This window comes from Pleurodeles waltl, chromosome 6, assembly GCF_031143425.1.
Source record: "Pleurodeles waltl isolate 20211129_DDA chromosome 6, aPleWal1.hap1.20221129, whole genome shotgun sequence".
NCBI classification, from domain to species: Eukaryota; Metazoa; Chordata; class Amphibia; order Caudata; family Salamandridae; genus Pleurodeles; species Pleurodeles waltl.
This window is the reverse complement of record NC_090445.1, coordinates 1,597,739,675-1,597,754,143: the sequence shown is the minus strand read 5'-3', so window position 1 is coordinate 1,597,754,143 and position 14,469 is coordinate 1,597,739,675. Positions and strand designations below refer to the sequence as shown.

The 14,469-nt window shown below is 41.4% G+C and overlaps 2 protein-coding genes across 3 annotated transcripts in view; one reads left to right on the top strand and one right to left on the bottom strand.

Moving 5' to 3' along the window:
* Nucleotides 1-13,204, bottom strand: part of COQ4 (coenzyme Q4) — a 37,831-nt gene extending 24,627 nt beyond the window's left edge. The window contains exons 1-2 of one of the 2 annotated variants that reach the window (XM_069241437.1): nt 11,827-13,204; nt 396-581 (exon numbers count right to left, since the gene is read on the bottom strand). In XM_069241437.1, the coding sequence (XP_069097538.1) occupies nt 396-581; nt 11,827-11,920 (280 nt within the window). In that variant the 5' untranslated portion in view covers nt 11,921-13,204. The remainder of the gene's footprint in view (nt 1-395; nt 582-11,826) is intronic. The other variant, XM_069241438.1, reaches the window with a different exon arrangement.
* A 321-nt stretch (nt 13,205-13,525) lies between these two features.
* The window catches only part of EDF1 (endothelial differentiation related factor 1), a 47,983-nt gene continuing 47,039 nt past the window's right edge, over nt 13,526-14,469 (top strand). Inside the window, exon 1 of the mRNA XM_069241439.1 lies at nt 13,526-13,683. Within this exon, the coding sequence (XP_069097540.1) occupies nt 13,606-13,683 (78 nt within the window). The 5' untranslated portion in view covers nt 13,526-13,605. The remainder of the gene's footprint in view (nt 13,684-14,469) is intronic.

Genomic DNA, 14,469 nt, shown 5'->3' with positions numbered 1-14,469 from the left:
TGGACACCTGCACTTCACAGCTGTTTGACTGATTGTGAAACAGCCCATGCCTCTAAATTGTGCACTAATATCCATGAAGCATGCATTTATTTCTCCGCTTTGTGCTTTAATAATTATATTGCCTACAGGCTACTATGAGGCCGCTTCCGCGACATGGTCTATACAGAGCATAGCCTGGATTGTTGGATGCATATGAAGACAAAAATCGGAAAGTAAAGTTGCAGTTTAATTGTTTACGTTTTTGTTCCCAACTTGAACACCAAGTAGGGGTTATCCATTTCACCGAAGGGGAAAAAAAAAAAATCACAAAAAATATCTGCAACTATGATGCCTTCAAATGTTCTAAGACAAAAGCATGCTCCCTGCACCCCCTTGGCCTCAGCCATGAACCTCACCATGCCGGTAAGGGTCATACAGTGACATGACTGAGGAGCCAGCTGCCAGCAGTGCTTTCTGGAAGAGGTTGGTGGGGATGTGGCCTTGGTACAGCCGGTCGTATTGGAAATCCTGCTTGGCTTGTGTGTGTTCACCCGCGTCATGTTGCTCTTCAGCTGCCACCGGGATGGTTTGGTACTGCCGACCTGAAAAGGAAGTTATCAAGACAGTGCTAAGTTAGTTCGACAACTCCACTACAGTCAGATCAATCTAATTTAAGGGCAGAAAAAACGACAAGGAAGCAACAGTAGGTTTACATGTGCTTCCCATGTATTTCCAAACAAACATGCCATGAAAGGGTAAGAAACTTGCCATAGACAGCAGGCTCTGAAAGACTCCTGTTATTCATAAACAGCCCAATTTTAACTAGTACTAACTGTATAATGATTATCCTTTTTTAAATATATTTTTCTCGGTGTAGGAGAACCCAACCAACAGTGCGTATGTGCTTGATAAGGATGAAAAGATCACCATCATTTGACTACAGGAGAAACCTCCCAGTAACACCAGGTAGCACTGATCAGTACATTCAGTGGCCATCAGAGGAGTGCTCCTGTGAGTGAAGTTAGAAGGGTACCTGCTGAACTCCTTACTGTCCAAGAGTTGGCATTCTTTTGGAGGAGACTGAGTATAATGTCTATAATGCGGTAACTGCACTCAGTCTGTATTGCTTTGTGTGGACTAATGTCTCCAGTCAGTAGGGTGGTCCTCTGTTATATAGCACAAGGATCAGGTTGTATAAAGGAATTAATGTGTTTCAGGGGGCCTCCAATTAATTTATTCAGCGAGTCATCTAGCATACAGCTAAGACCACAACATCATGTTTAGATCCAATTGTAATGACTGGCCAACATGTTTTAGTGCTGTAAGATTATGGAAATTTTATCGGGGCCTGAGAACCATAGGTTGCTTAATATCTCCACTTTCTTCTCCTTTTTGATCTCATCCCACCATGGTGACTGCATATTAGTGAGAATCATTCCTAAGCTCAGGAAGTTTGAGGGGAGGTCAGGGTAAAGTCATCCTGCTACCATCGCTGGAAAGAACAGAAGTTCTTTAATTAACAAGCATTATCTAAAACACTAACTCAGTCTTTAAAAGCCGAGATATACTGGCTTTCCCAGGGGCTGTTTTAGCTAATGCTTTTTGTTTTTCTATGTATGTACAATCTATACTGAGAGCATTTCGGATGACTGATTAGGGGGTGTGTCAAAGAAGAAAAAAAAGAGGAAAAGTGGGTGCACTTCACTGTTTTGTCATATGGTCTAAACAGGTTCCACAACAAGTTGGCTCTTGTTGATCACATAGGAGTTTTCATTGTTTTTATCTTCATTACATCTCATCAAGTGTGCCTTTGTGCATAATGTTCCAGTGTAATGTAAAGGTGAAGGAAGGTGTGATGTCTCTGGACTGTTGGAACTGGTGCTCGGATGAAGAACTTTACTTAGGGGTGGGAGGCAGAGAGTAACTAGGAGCTGAACAGAGAAGGAATTGAGGCCATGAACTATTTATTTTTACAGATAACTCTGACAATGCCTTCGTACAGGTAGCTCCTGAGCACTCATAACTTGCAGAGTTAAGTGTTGCCACCCTCAGGCTTTTCCTGAAAATGGCCAAAGTAGAGCCTAAGGTGAGTGAAATATCTTGCTACTCATTACTCAGCCAGGCCTTGTGCACAAACCCCTCTGTGCCCCAATTCTTCAGTTATGTGCAGCGTGGGTTGGCCACAGGCTTGCACATTCAGTCTCTTCCACACTCAATCCTCGCTGTGCTACAAAAGATTTCCACGCGTGCAGTCATTAAAAAAGTGGCTCTGGTTTAAAGCTCTGTGCCATCTCCTGTCCCACTGAACCAGCTGTCTACAGCCTTCAGCAGTATGCAGCACTCTCTAGACTCAGGACTAGCCTTTTGGCCAGAGCCTTCACCCAGCCTATGTACTGCCAAACTAGCTGCACAGTCTTTGGTTGTGCGCGATCGGGCTCTAAGCAGAAGACCTGGCCTCTTGCCTGAGCCTGCCATCGGTCCAAAGTGCTCAACGTTCACGATCCTTGCCATTCACAGATGCATTTGGGATGTTTGTCATCTATTCACTTTCCTTCAGAATTTGCCAAGAAAGACATTTTTTTTGTTATGTGTGTCTGCCAGTGAATTTGCAATCCCACATTTAGATCCACTGTGCCCAAAAATTGCTTTTTAAAAACCTTTAGGGGCAATATTTGCCTATCTTGGATTCCCGGGCGCCCTCCATTCATTAATGACATTATCTCCTAATCCTCTTATAACCGCTCTTTCCCTTTTTTCTGAGTGCAAGTTTCAGTGTCCAACATCCTGTAATGACTGTTACAACTAACATTTTGAGTTGCTGCCAGCAAATCAGATCGTCAAATCCTTCAAAAAGCCAAGGATACCATATTGAACAATTGCTCCCTTTCCCAAGAGGGTTTATGTTTTTTTTTAAATAATTTGGATCCTTATTAAAAGTCCAACTATTTCTATAGCTAATCAATTGAAGTCTAACCAACACTTTTTGATATGCAATTGTCTCAAAAACTACTAAGCGTACTTATTCCAAACAAAGAAGAGGCACTGCTCTGCTTAAAGTTTTAGTGCCAGCGCAGGTTTAATGCAATTCTTTTCAGTACTTTTTGCTTTTGCAAAACGCAAACACTCTTATGCACATGAAATCCCAAGGTAATAAATGGTGCCTTTAAATCAATGATATAAATGGTATACAAGCAGAGAGAAAATTGCGAATGGAATCAAATAGCACTGTCACATCAGGAGAGACAGATAACATGATAAACCTAGGAGTGGAAACGCATTACACACAAGAGTGTGTTCCTAAAAATAATTCAATATTTTTTTCTGACGATACGGCCTGGGAACACCCATGACAGACTTCATGACCTCATAATTGATAAGAGTCCTGGAAATGGAGGACGAATTTGGACATAAAAAGAGGCAACAATTCAACAACTGCAAATTAGCAAAAGGATAAACATCGAACTCTCAATTAACCTCTTTTTCTGCGGTGCACGAACCATTCACATCCACTGTAATTTCTCTGTAGTCCAGTTGCCATGAACAGTTTGTCTTTCTGAGGAACGCACAAAAAGGATTTTCTTTTTAAAAAGGAAAACATTAAAAGTCAGGACGCAGGGGGGAAGAGTTTCTCTTAGACCAGAGATGTAGTTTGGTGGCGCTTATTAAGGTCAACTGGCACAGTGCACTGATGTCACAACTAAAACTGAAAGCAGTCGGCGCTGTTAGGCACAGACTGCATCTAATTTGATCAGTGCCTGGGGGCATTATCGAGCACTACAAGAAACAATCAAAGTACAACAGGTACATTAGTAGATCCCTGTTTTGGGGACACCCCTGGAGGCCAATCCTCAAGCACAGTTCAACCTGGGCAGCACCCAGGCTATGGGTTAGTGCTCCCCAATCCTAAAGGGGGGGGGGGGGTGTTGCAAAAAAAAAAAAGTATGTTGCAAATCCCCCCCCCCCCCAAAGGGAACAGAAAGCCCACAAGGATTTTTTTTTTTAAACAATAGGGGGAGGGCAAACCACCATGGAACCATGCTGTATCCCTACCTTCCCAAAGGGCATGACAGTCTCTCTGCCACCCCACTCCCTCAAGTGGTAGACTGGCCATTCAGGCATCAGGACTTGCCACAACCCAAAACAGCCCTAACAGACTTTCTGGATCCCAAGTGGGAAGAAAGCCCACTGGATGCCAGGCATATCTTTAAAAAGGTAATGGTGCTGACAGGCTGCACCCCAACCCTAAAGACCCTACAGTCCAATCTCTCAATCCCACCCCCAATCTTCCCCAGGACCTTGAGCATGTGTACTTGCAAACATTTTCCGAGGGGCCACAAAGTTTGGTCTGTGGTGTGACCGAGGGCCACACTGATGGCAGCAGGGTGATGGTTTGGTGAGGGGCTGGGGGCGAGGGGTTGGTTTGATTGAAGGAGAAGGGAACATGCACATCTAGAATCTGAACTGCACAATGTAAAACCAGAAAACCTGGGCTCAATCCTGGCTTTTCCACTTGACCAAATTGTGTGAGCCAAGGCAATTGCCTTATTTCACTTTCTTCCATTTTCTTCATTATCACGTATAGGAGGACCTCGAAATACAGGACTTCAGGATGTACGCTGTTTTAAACCTTCTGCCATGTTTGATTAATAAACTATAATGTTGTTAATGTACAATAGCATCCCAGGCCACCCGAAAAGTGCACATAACAAGTGACTTGCCTCTCACTTCACTTTTGGCATTGTCAGGGTTGGGGTGTGGGGAGCATTAATGATTCTAAATTCATCTTTGAAAAGTATCACATAAAAAAAAAAAAAACTTCTCAGGGCAACCCACCTATATAATCTGATGTATTACGTTGAAACGGTTCTGCGTTTTTGAATTATTTAGAGACGTTTATCATATTTTTGCACGTTTGCTGGAAGATCTCTTTAAAAATTAGGGTGTTCCATGCAGGACACCCCATTTACTTCCTTTTGTTTAACATCAATTAACCTTCAACTACATACTTGCTACTTTATTTAATATATTTTTCGCGTAACGCCAAGTTGAATAAACAGCAGCCCTGTGCAGGTGGCTGCATGTAAAGGTCAACGCCACATACTGCCCCTGGGCCATACTTTGAGTATCACTGACCTACAGCATCCCCCTATCACTAAAGCAAGCATGAGGAAATTAGGATTATTGTGGCTCTGAATTTGACATGTGGGCTGGCAGAGTTGGTGATTGAGGGCTTAAATCCTAGTTTCCTCCTACTTGCCATGAATAGACGTACTATTAAGGATCTGGGCCAGTAAACAACCAGGGAACCCTTCAAACCCTAGTGATTTCTGAATCTAGAGACACAGGTGAATCCAGGATGTTGTGGTTTGCGTGGATCTCAACGAGTTTTCTTACCTAGAATGCTCTGCAGACATCAACTTTGTACAGTTTTTAAATCTAGACAAGGGTGGGAATGCTGAGTGGTAGGAATTTTGTAGATTCCAGAACTTTCTCACAGATGTGAGGTAAATGCACAAGTTTAGTCAGAGTTTGGGGTTTGCAGGGCATTGTAGGTAAGAAAATGGGGGGGGGGGGCAGGAGCGGAGGGTCCATGGAATTAACACCACTTTTAAATAGCATGGGAGTCCAATTTTCAGGAATTGGAAGGTTTTCCTGGGTAGAAGCTATATCTGGGCCCAAATATCATAGCTACTCACTATGGCCAAAGTAGGTCAAGTTTCATGGTGGAAACCTAATGTCTCCAATATGCTTTTTGAGGCCTATTGTGTCATGGGCTACATTACAGGTTTTACCAGGATAAACATGGTAACAGAAGAATGGAGCATGTGTTATGATCAAATGAATTTCTCTCAAATGGCTCCAGAATATAATCCAATATGCAAGAAGAAGAAAAAAAAAAAAAAAAAAAAAAAAAACACACATTTAAGAAAATGTCCCCGGAATTCCATGGTAGTATGCTTACTCCCAAATTCAGAGTTATGCAAATAACTGCTATTTCTAAACTCAGTATCTAGGGTCCATTTAAAAAATGCCCAGGTTTTCATCATACCCATTTTTCATTCATTAAGTTTTACCTTATGAGTTGAAGAATGGCTGGCATACAATGAAACACCAATATAATCTGCAACTCAGTTGGCTCTGGGTATCGCCTGTTTTTAGACAGCCAACAAACACTATATATCCCTACAACCAAAAGGGTCTGACGGATGCAACAGTAAATTATTTTTTTGATTTGGCGAACAGCACAAAAAATGACAAATTAAAATATTGTCTCTTGTGGCTATATTTTTCAACTTATTTTCAGTGTTTTTTTTATTTTTATTTTTTCCAAACATTAGGTTTTTTAAGGAAAACCACAAGGGATCGTCCCATGGCTTGATTTGGAATGTTCTCTACTTTTCTGAAATGTTTAGCTTTCTAGGTTCACCTATGAGTTTCACACCTTTTTCTGCCATAAACTGCAACTAAGTAACACAAAAAGTAAAAATAAACACATCTGCTAGTTCCTGAAAGTTGGGAAGATGAAACCTTTTGTTGATGCTATTTTTAGAATACAAAAACATACACTTTCTTCCACAGCATTTTCCCATTTTTTCTAAAAAAAAACAAGTTATTTGCTATATTTTGGGCATTTTCTCTGTCCCCCCCAAGACCAATCCTCAAACACTGGGTACCTTTTCAATAAAAAAAATAAAAAAAAAAAACACACACAGGAAAAGGACACAAATTTGGTCTTGAAGCCTTTAGCACAACAAAAGTCTGGAAGGCTTCAGTGCTCCAAATGTTTATTAAAAAAAAAAAAAAAAAAAAAAAAAAAGAAGAAGAGGATCAGCATTGGAGGAGGTAAAAGCCTCAGCACCAAAGGGATTGAAGGGAGAAAGGCATCATACGAAGGGATGCATTGTTGTATGTGAAGGACTCAGAAAACGTTATCAGACACAGAGGGCCTGATTACGACTTTGGCGGATGGGATACTCAGTCACAAATGTGACAGATATCCTGCCCGCTGTTTTACAAGTTCCATAGATTATAATGGAACTTGTAATACAGCAGACGGGATATCCGCCAAGGTCTTAATCAAGCCCATAGTCTTACAAGCGCCTTGGAACAGAATAGAACACAGTTTTGTTTTATAAAGGAATATGACAACATTAGATAAATGGGTAGTGACTAAGCTATTGATAAAGCAGAACACAATCTAATGGTAGACGATCCTTTAATACTAGCTTTATATCTCACTCCTATGATCCACAGGGAAACCAAGAACCCTCTGATTCGAACAACAGTGTCTTTTGAGTGGGATAGTTCTAGAACACATTGAGATGTGTAGACATCTTTCTATTTGCACTGATGAAAGCCCTTTCTTCCCACCTCAGAAATATGAATGACTTCCTAAATACGATTCAGGAAAATGGGAAAGAACTATAAATTCTCAACAGTGGACAGGGAGTCTGCCCCTAGTCAACTGTATGAAACATCACAGCAGAGAAGCCTGTGCTTAGCTCGTGTTCTCTTGAGCAAGACCACTCCACCCGCTTGCAACAGAGTATTGGAATGTTGCAAACACACGTGCATTGCTGCTTACACCACAGCATTTCACATCTGACAAAAAAATATGGTCAGACTGGAGGAGCAGCTGTGAACACATCCTTTCCTCCCATATATGAAAAAACAGTTCAGTTCAGAGGACGGTAGAAGCAAATGACTGTCTGGAAACAGAGATATTGTGCGCTTACATTGATGACCTGTTCCAGCTCTAGAATGGAAGGGAAGAAGGATCATCAAGTTATAGATAAATGGAATCAGAATGCTCAACGTCTGATGGTATAAGTCACATTGAAGAAGGTTTTGTTTACCTATTTTAAGATTACTGGATCAAAAACAAACTTTCTAGCAAATCAACTGCGAAAAATAACATTCTCTACATGAGTAGTGGGCATGCGGGAAAGTTGAAATGAAACATTCCCTAACAGAAAATACTGCAGATTAAATTGAACAGCTTCAGTGGTTAAGCTTACAAGGAAAAGGCAGAAAGAATTCTCAGAGACAGGATATCAGGAGCCAATCATCACCGATGCATATATTCATAATGACCAGTCTGACCAAGAGAAATTACTGTTTACACCCACACTAAGTACTTACGGTTAGATGGAAACAAAATGACAAGTTAGGTAGGCATCAAGGGAGCGGAACTGATCAGATGTATAATGGCATGCAGCAGAAAGAAAATGAAGTCAGGAAATTAATACAAATGTATTGCCGAGCAGCGACTTTGGACAAAGATATAGAGAAAAATGGGATGAAGCACACAGGCAGCATTCTGCCGAAGCAAAATCATTAGACAACATTTTAACAAGCAGCAATTGCATCAATGAGAAGAGTAGCAATTCAATTGTTGTCCATACTCTGTTCAAATGTTATTAGTGTTTATTGTATGGCAAACACTGAAAGAACTCAGCACAAGTGTAAAATGGGTCTGATTATGTGATAAAAGTACACCAAGATTAAAATGTGAGGGGAGAGCCATAAAAATACTTCAGATATGCATTTTAGAACAAAGGTGAGCTACTAAAAATTAGAGTCGGGCATAATGATAGCAAATTGCAGAATTTTAATTTATATGCAATGGTAAGAATACAGGTACTACCAAGCAGTGAAGCTTTAAGTAGATGTGCAACTGTGCATCTAGTTACATTGTGGCAATAAGCACCTTAGTTCTGAAGGGATACAATCCGGATGAGGCACTGTATACCTACTCAAGATAACTTACACATGTAAACTAAGAAAACAAGTAATGAAATACAAAAAGAAAATAGTAAATTACATGTGAAAATGTGGAGCCTCCTAATATAAGCAAATGCTACATTAGCTTAAAAGAATAAAATCATTATTCACAAGCAGTGCAGGATGGGGGACAGCAATTCAATAATGAGTTCCCACCACCTCCACAACTAAAAATGAACAATAATTTGCAATGCAATAGGTCTTGCGTTTGCTCGAGTTAGAGCTATTAGCATTGTAAATTCCTAACTGGACTTTTCTTGCTACCTAAATTGTTAATGAAAAGTAAAACAGTTGACATAAGCAAGCCGATTCAAAGCTCCATGGCCACCATGAGCGCGAAGGAGACGCACAAAAGGAAAAAGAAGTTTGCTTGCAATCAAACGTATCAGCAATCGTGTAATTATCCATGTAACAGGGACAGTCTGCAAGGCGGTAACAAAATCGCACCAAGGAGGGACAAACGGAAAGCATTTACCAATGATAAAAGGCTTTTGAAAGGCAAACCCAGGAACGAGTGACAGTGATGGGCGTGGTGTAAAGCCCACAGTACTTATAACAGGTCGAAGTGCTTGTGTGCTCGACCTAAAAATGGGCCTTAAAGGGAACCCCATAGTGTCATTTCAAGCCTTCAACATTCTGGCAATCTAAAAATAATAAAAACTGATCTATACAAGATAGATTGTTGACATGCATTCAGTCAAACAGGCTTGTGTAAACTGAGGATAAGACTTTACCAAGCAAAACGTGGGAATCAATCTGCAGCGACAATGCAGAAACCTGGCAATTATGAACCACCAGTGACCACGTTAGGATTTGAAAATGGAAGCAATGTAATGGCAAACACAAGCGAATGGAAAAAGGCCCTGTCACAGAGGATTTTGAAACTTTCTACGATAGACAGCCATTCCACAGTCTGCAGAATCTTGCACTATGATTTGGAAGAAAATGCAGTTCATTACATATCGACGTGCAAGGACTACAAGGGACTGGAAATAACAGATGTATAAAAATAGAAAAAGATGAGACAATCAAGGTATTGTAGACTGTTCTTAGTTAACGGGCAGACCTTTAGATAAAAGGAGATAAACATTGTTGGCAAGATGCAGCAGGTACTATATAGAAAGAACAGATCAGAAAAAGAATCTCCATGTTCTGATATTAATTTAAAATACCACACAGCAAGATCTGTAACTCCTAATAGAGCCAAAAGGCTAGAGCGCATCGAGTTTGCATCATGGCACCCTTATGAAACCGCTGCAGGATTTTACAACAAAATATGAGCAGAAATGGAAAAGGTATACGACGCTCTGTCAAATCTGTAGCTCACGCATATTTTCTATATTTTTTCCCCCCCAACTGACCCACCAGCTCCAGCTGTCTAACTGTTCTTTCACAGGTCACTTCTAACACAAATGGGTTTATACATTTTGACATAAAGCAGTTTTCTTATAAGACTACATTGATTTAGTACTCCATTTCAATGCAGGTACTGAGCCCTCCTGGGATAGAGGGATCAGGTTAATGCATATTCCTAAGCGATATAGGATGGACAAGCACGGATGGTACAATGAACAGTTAAACAGTGAATATGGTTTGTCAAACACAGAGTTTAGTTAGCTACACTTAAAAGGTACTTTGGCTGCATGGATCACTTGCAACGTGCAGACTGCTGCCTGCCGGAAAACATGATCTTGATAAAAGCACTGAACATAAAAGTGAATTATCATATATACAGAATATCAATTGATTATTCTACAGACACGAGTGGCATCTAAAGTTACACAATAGTTTACCAAATATGTTTTGCACATTTTATTTCGGAAGCAAACAATGACCAATCTTGCTTTAAGGCTTTTATATGCTTTTTTTTTTACACTGGATTCACACTGTAATGCAAGCTGTGCGTTGCATTTCTTTAGGGCACTCTACCTAAAAGTAAAGGCTGTGCATTGATCAGAGGAGATAGAGAGGTGGGACCCTTTTGCCATATATTATGGCTGTATTCATGACTGGGAACCTTCAAGAAAGGTTCTTAAAGATGGGTATCTCAGGTGACATAAATCCCCATGCGTATGAAGCGAAACTCACTTTACTTAGTATTTAGAAGGGCGCTACTGCTACAAAACTACTGCGATTAGGTCTGATGGTTGGCGACATGATATTGTCCATCATTAGTCTGCTGGTGATTTTCCAACCATGGATGAATGGAAATCTGATATGGATTGGTGTACGACTCTGGAAAAATATATTTATGAAGGTAGATATCCAAAGAAATATTAAAAGATTTTCGGTACATGTAAGAGATACTGAGGACTTTGTTGACCCTTTCACTCACTAAAAATAATAGAACGTGTCATGGCCTATACACTGTGAAGTTGCAGTTTTATACCTCTATTCCAGCGGTTTGGCTTTTGTCTTGTCTCTTTATAAACAATATTGCAAAGGTTATAATTGCTCAATCTCAAGAAATCTACTTTTCCTTTTGATAATCAACTTATGACCCATATTTCAGACCTTCGTTGACAGTGCAGAAAATCTGCTGTTATTACTAACAAAAACGTTTCGAAAAAAAGTCAGCATCCTAACTACATAAAAGGCAAACATTCCTAGTGTTAAAACCCAAGATAGCATAAATGCGGGCAGTTGTCTTTCTAACTACTCAGCAGAAACCCTAAAGATTGAAGTCTAATAAGCACACTTATTCTCCGTACAATAAAACACACTGATTGTTCGTTGTAGAATGTAAATATTATACTAATCTTATAAGTAATGGGAGCCTTTCTCTAATTACACCCAAATTCTGCCACCAAGAAAACGCATTTTGATTGCTGCAATGTAATTTGTTGTTAAACTAATCTAAACACGCTGTCAATGGTATGGAATAGGACATTTTGATTTTTTTAGTAGCACAAAATGTGAGAATGCCAGCATGCCCTAGGGCGCACAGTACAAGTTGCATGCATAAGGATATGTGGATCAGTGTCTATCTTAGGCAAGGAGGTGTGGTGATGTTGTGGAGTGGAGTTGAACAATAAATGAAGTACAACATTCATGGAGACTCGCCTACGAATGCAGAAATGCCGGTACTCCTTTGGAGATTCCGTAGTCTTCCCAGTCCGGTGAAAGAGCAGAAAGTGCCTCGGAAAATGGAACACATGGCTTCTCTCACTGACGTGCTACCGCCACTGCGAAATGTGTCAGGCTTTACCGGAGAAGCAGTTACTTGTGCTTTTACTAGAGATTACTAATTACAATGCCAGAAGGATGATCCTTTTGAGTTCCAAAAAGCAGTTCCTGGGATCTTACCACTAAAGCAGAGATCGCACAAGCTAAGACACAGAACCAGCCTGACCTAAAGTGGTCTTGTTTTTGTGTGGTAGGCCTAAAAACACTGTCCTTTGAATTATTATTTTATTTAGGGTTAAGGAAGAGGACGTTCCAACACAAAACTAAGATATGATGCCTCAAGTCTCAGAAGCTGAATCCGCCGTCTACAGGTCAGGTTTGATGGCTCGGGAGCCAAACAGTCCGAGTTTTCTGCAAGATCAGAATTACTTATTGTGTTTATTGGGCTGGCTCGTTAGATGGACTTTCTCTGCAGGCTGTGGAGCTAGACTGTCTGCGCGTGTTTTATTAAGTGAACCCCGCCCATACGTCCATCAGCTTGGGAACTGGACTTTTGCCTGCGTTTGCAAGCTAGCGTGCCGGCCCTTTCGGAAGAAATCCAAGAAGCTGGAACTCCTACCTATTTCCGCAGGCTAAGGGTCTCTACTCCCTGCTTGCAGGATGGACAGCTGGGCGCTCGCACACAAACCTACTGTTTAGGCAAGCAAGTACTTGGTTTCTACAGGCAGGTTCCCAGGTCTATAGGTTTTCTAGAAGTAAATCCGCTGGAACCTTTGATGCTAGTCTCGCGAGTGCGACCTTCGAGCCGGGGAGCTGATTTAATCTACAGCCTTTCGCCTGTGTTTGTAATCTTAGAAACTGGAATCCAGACTGCCTGAATCTACAGACTCAAGATCAGGGGCCGTCTCCCAAACGGCTCATATTTTGCTATGAGTTCTAAAGACACCGTCGTCTGACCGCATCTACAGGCTGTGCACTCGGTCGTTTCTCTGAGGCCAGGTCCCGTCTCCGTGACTACTAACCACTACCGCACTCATCCAGCGATATCTATAACAGTCGGTCACTTTCACACATGGCTTCCTTGTTCTTGAATGCTCGACTACGGCAAGGCAGAAGGCTCAGAACCCGAACGCGTAATAAGTAGCTCGTGGACGTCACCTGCTGGTTTGATCATCTGCAGAAGGAATTTCTCTCGTCTGCCTTCGAAGCAGACATTCCTTTTATGGCGTTTAATTCTTATTAAACAGAGCAGCCATGTAACGCCTCACAATGTCATCATAGTCAAGTCTGAGTAAACCACTCTCTTGCTTTACTTGTGGACTAGATGTTTTAACCTAATTTTGTTTGCTAGAATGCTCCTCGTCTTAGCCAATCATATTTGAGCAAAAAAAAAAGGAGGGGTCGAAAATCTTATTGGTTTCCCTGATCACGTAATGAGGTACTGGGATACAACAGCTGAGTTATTGTATTAGCCAATCATACGTCGAAAACCTCAACTAATTCTGTTTGTGTCGTATAACCAACCACGAGCAGCGTCCTTGGCCTGTTGGTTTGGTATGTTTGACCAATGAAGAGTGGCAATGGCCTGACAGGCAGATTTTGGAGCTTATCACGTGTTGGAGACGGGATTTCCGGTAGAACCTGAGGCGCAGACGCAGTGAGAGGATCAACCATTCCGCAGTTGATTTCGTACGCAGCGTACCTCTAACAGTAACAATGGCTGAGAGCGACTGGGATACTGTAACCGTTCTTCGGAAGAAGGGCCCGACCGCCGCGCAATCCAAATCTAAGCATGTAAGGGTGGGCGAGAGGGAGGGGATTTCAATGGAGGGGAGACCGAGGCGTACTCGGTTTCCACGGGAGGGCGCTCAGCACTATGACGGCATGGAGGGAGAAGTGTGTGGTCACGAGGCGGCTAGCCTCAATGGTCCCTCCTAAAGGTACGAAGTGGCCAGTAAGAAGGTGTTCTTTCCTATTTAAGTCCCGGAACAGTAAAGCGTTCCAAGTCTGGCTAGATGCGCTCAGTTTCCCTTCTTTAAAAACGCTTCTTTGTCGGATTTGGGTATACGAATTGATTACACTGTCCCAAGGCTCTTGCAGGTTATTACTCCCCCACACCCCCCCCAACCGCCGTTCCCTTTACTGGTAAAAAAAAAAACCAGTGGGGTGATCATCAAAATTTAAAAGTTATATTTAGGCTAACACCATATTTTTTAAAAGCTGCAGTGACCTGTGTTTATGTTCCATGGTACTATTTTCTGATAAACCTAAATTAATCTTGAATTTCAAAATCGGTGTCTACCACCTTACACCTCGCCCTGGTGTCACGTTTAAACTAGTCATTGCTTTTCCTGTTTCCACCCAGCTGTAATGTTAGCTTAATTGGTTTTACTGATCAGAAATACATTTTATCAAATGACAGTTCAGGACAAAAAATGTATTCGTAGACTCATATGGAAGCCCTTTGGTTGTATTTGTATGGCATATGCAGCATTCTTGTGTCTGTCTAGATCTTATGGACTACTGGTGCAAGTTCGTTTTGTTCTAAGGAGCTTGGGTTTTGAGTAGGTGCTTCAGTGT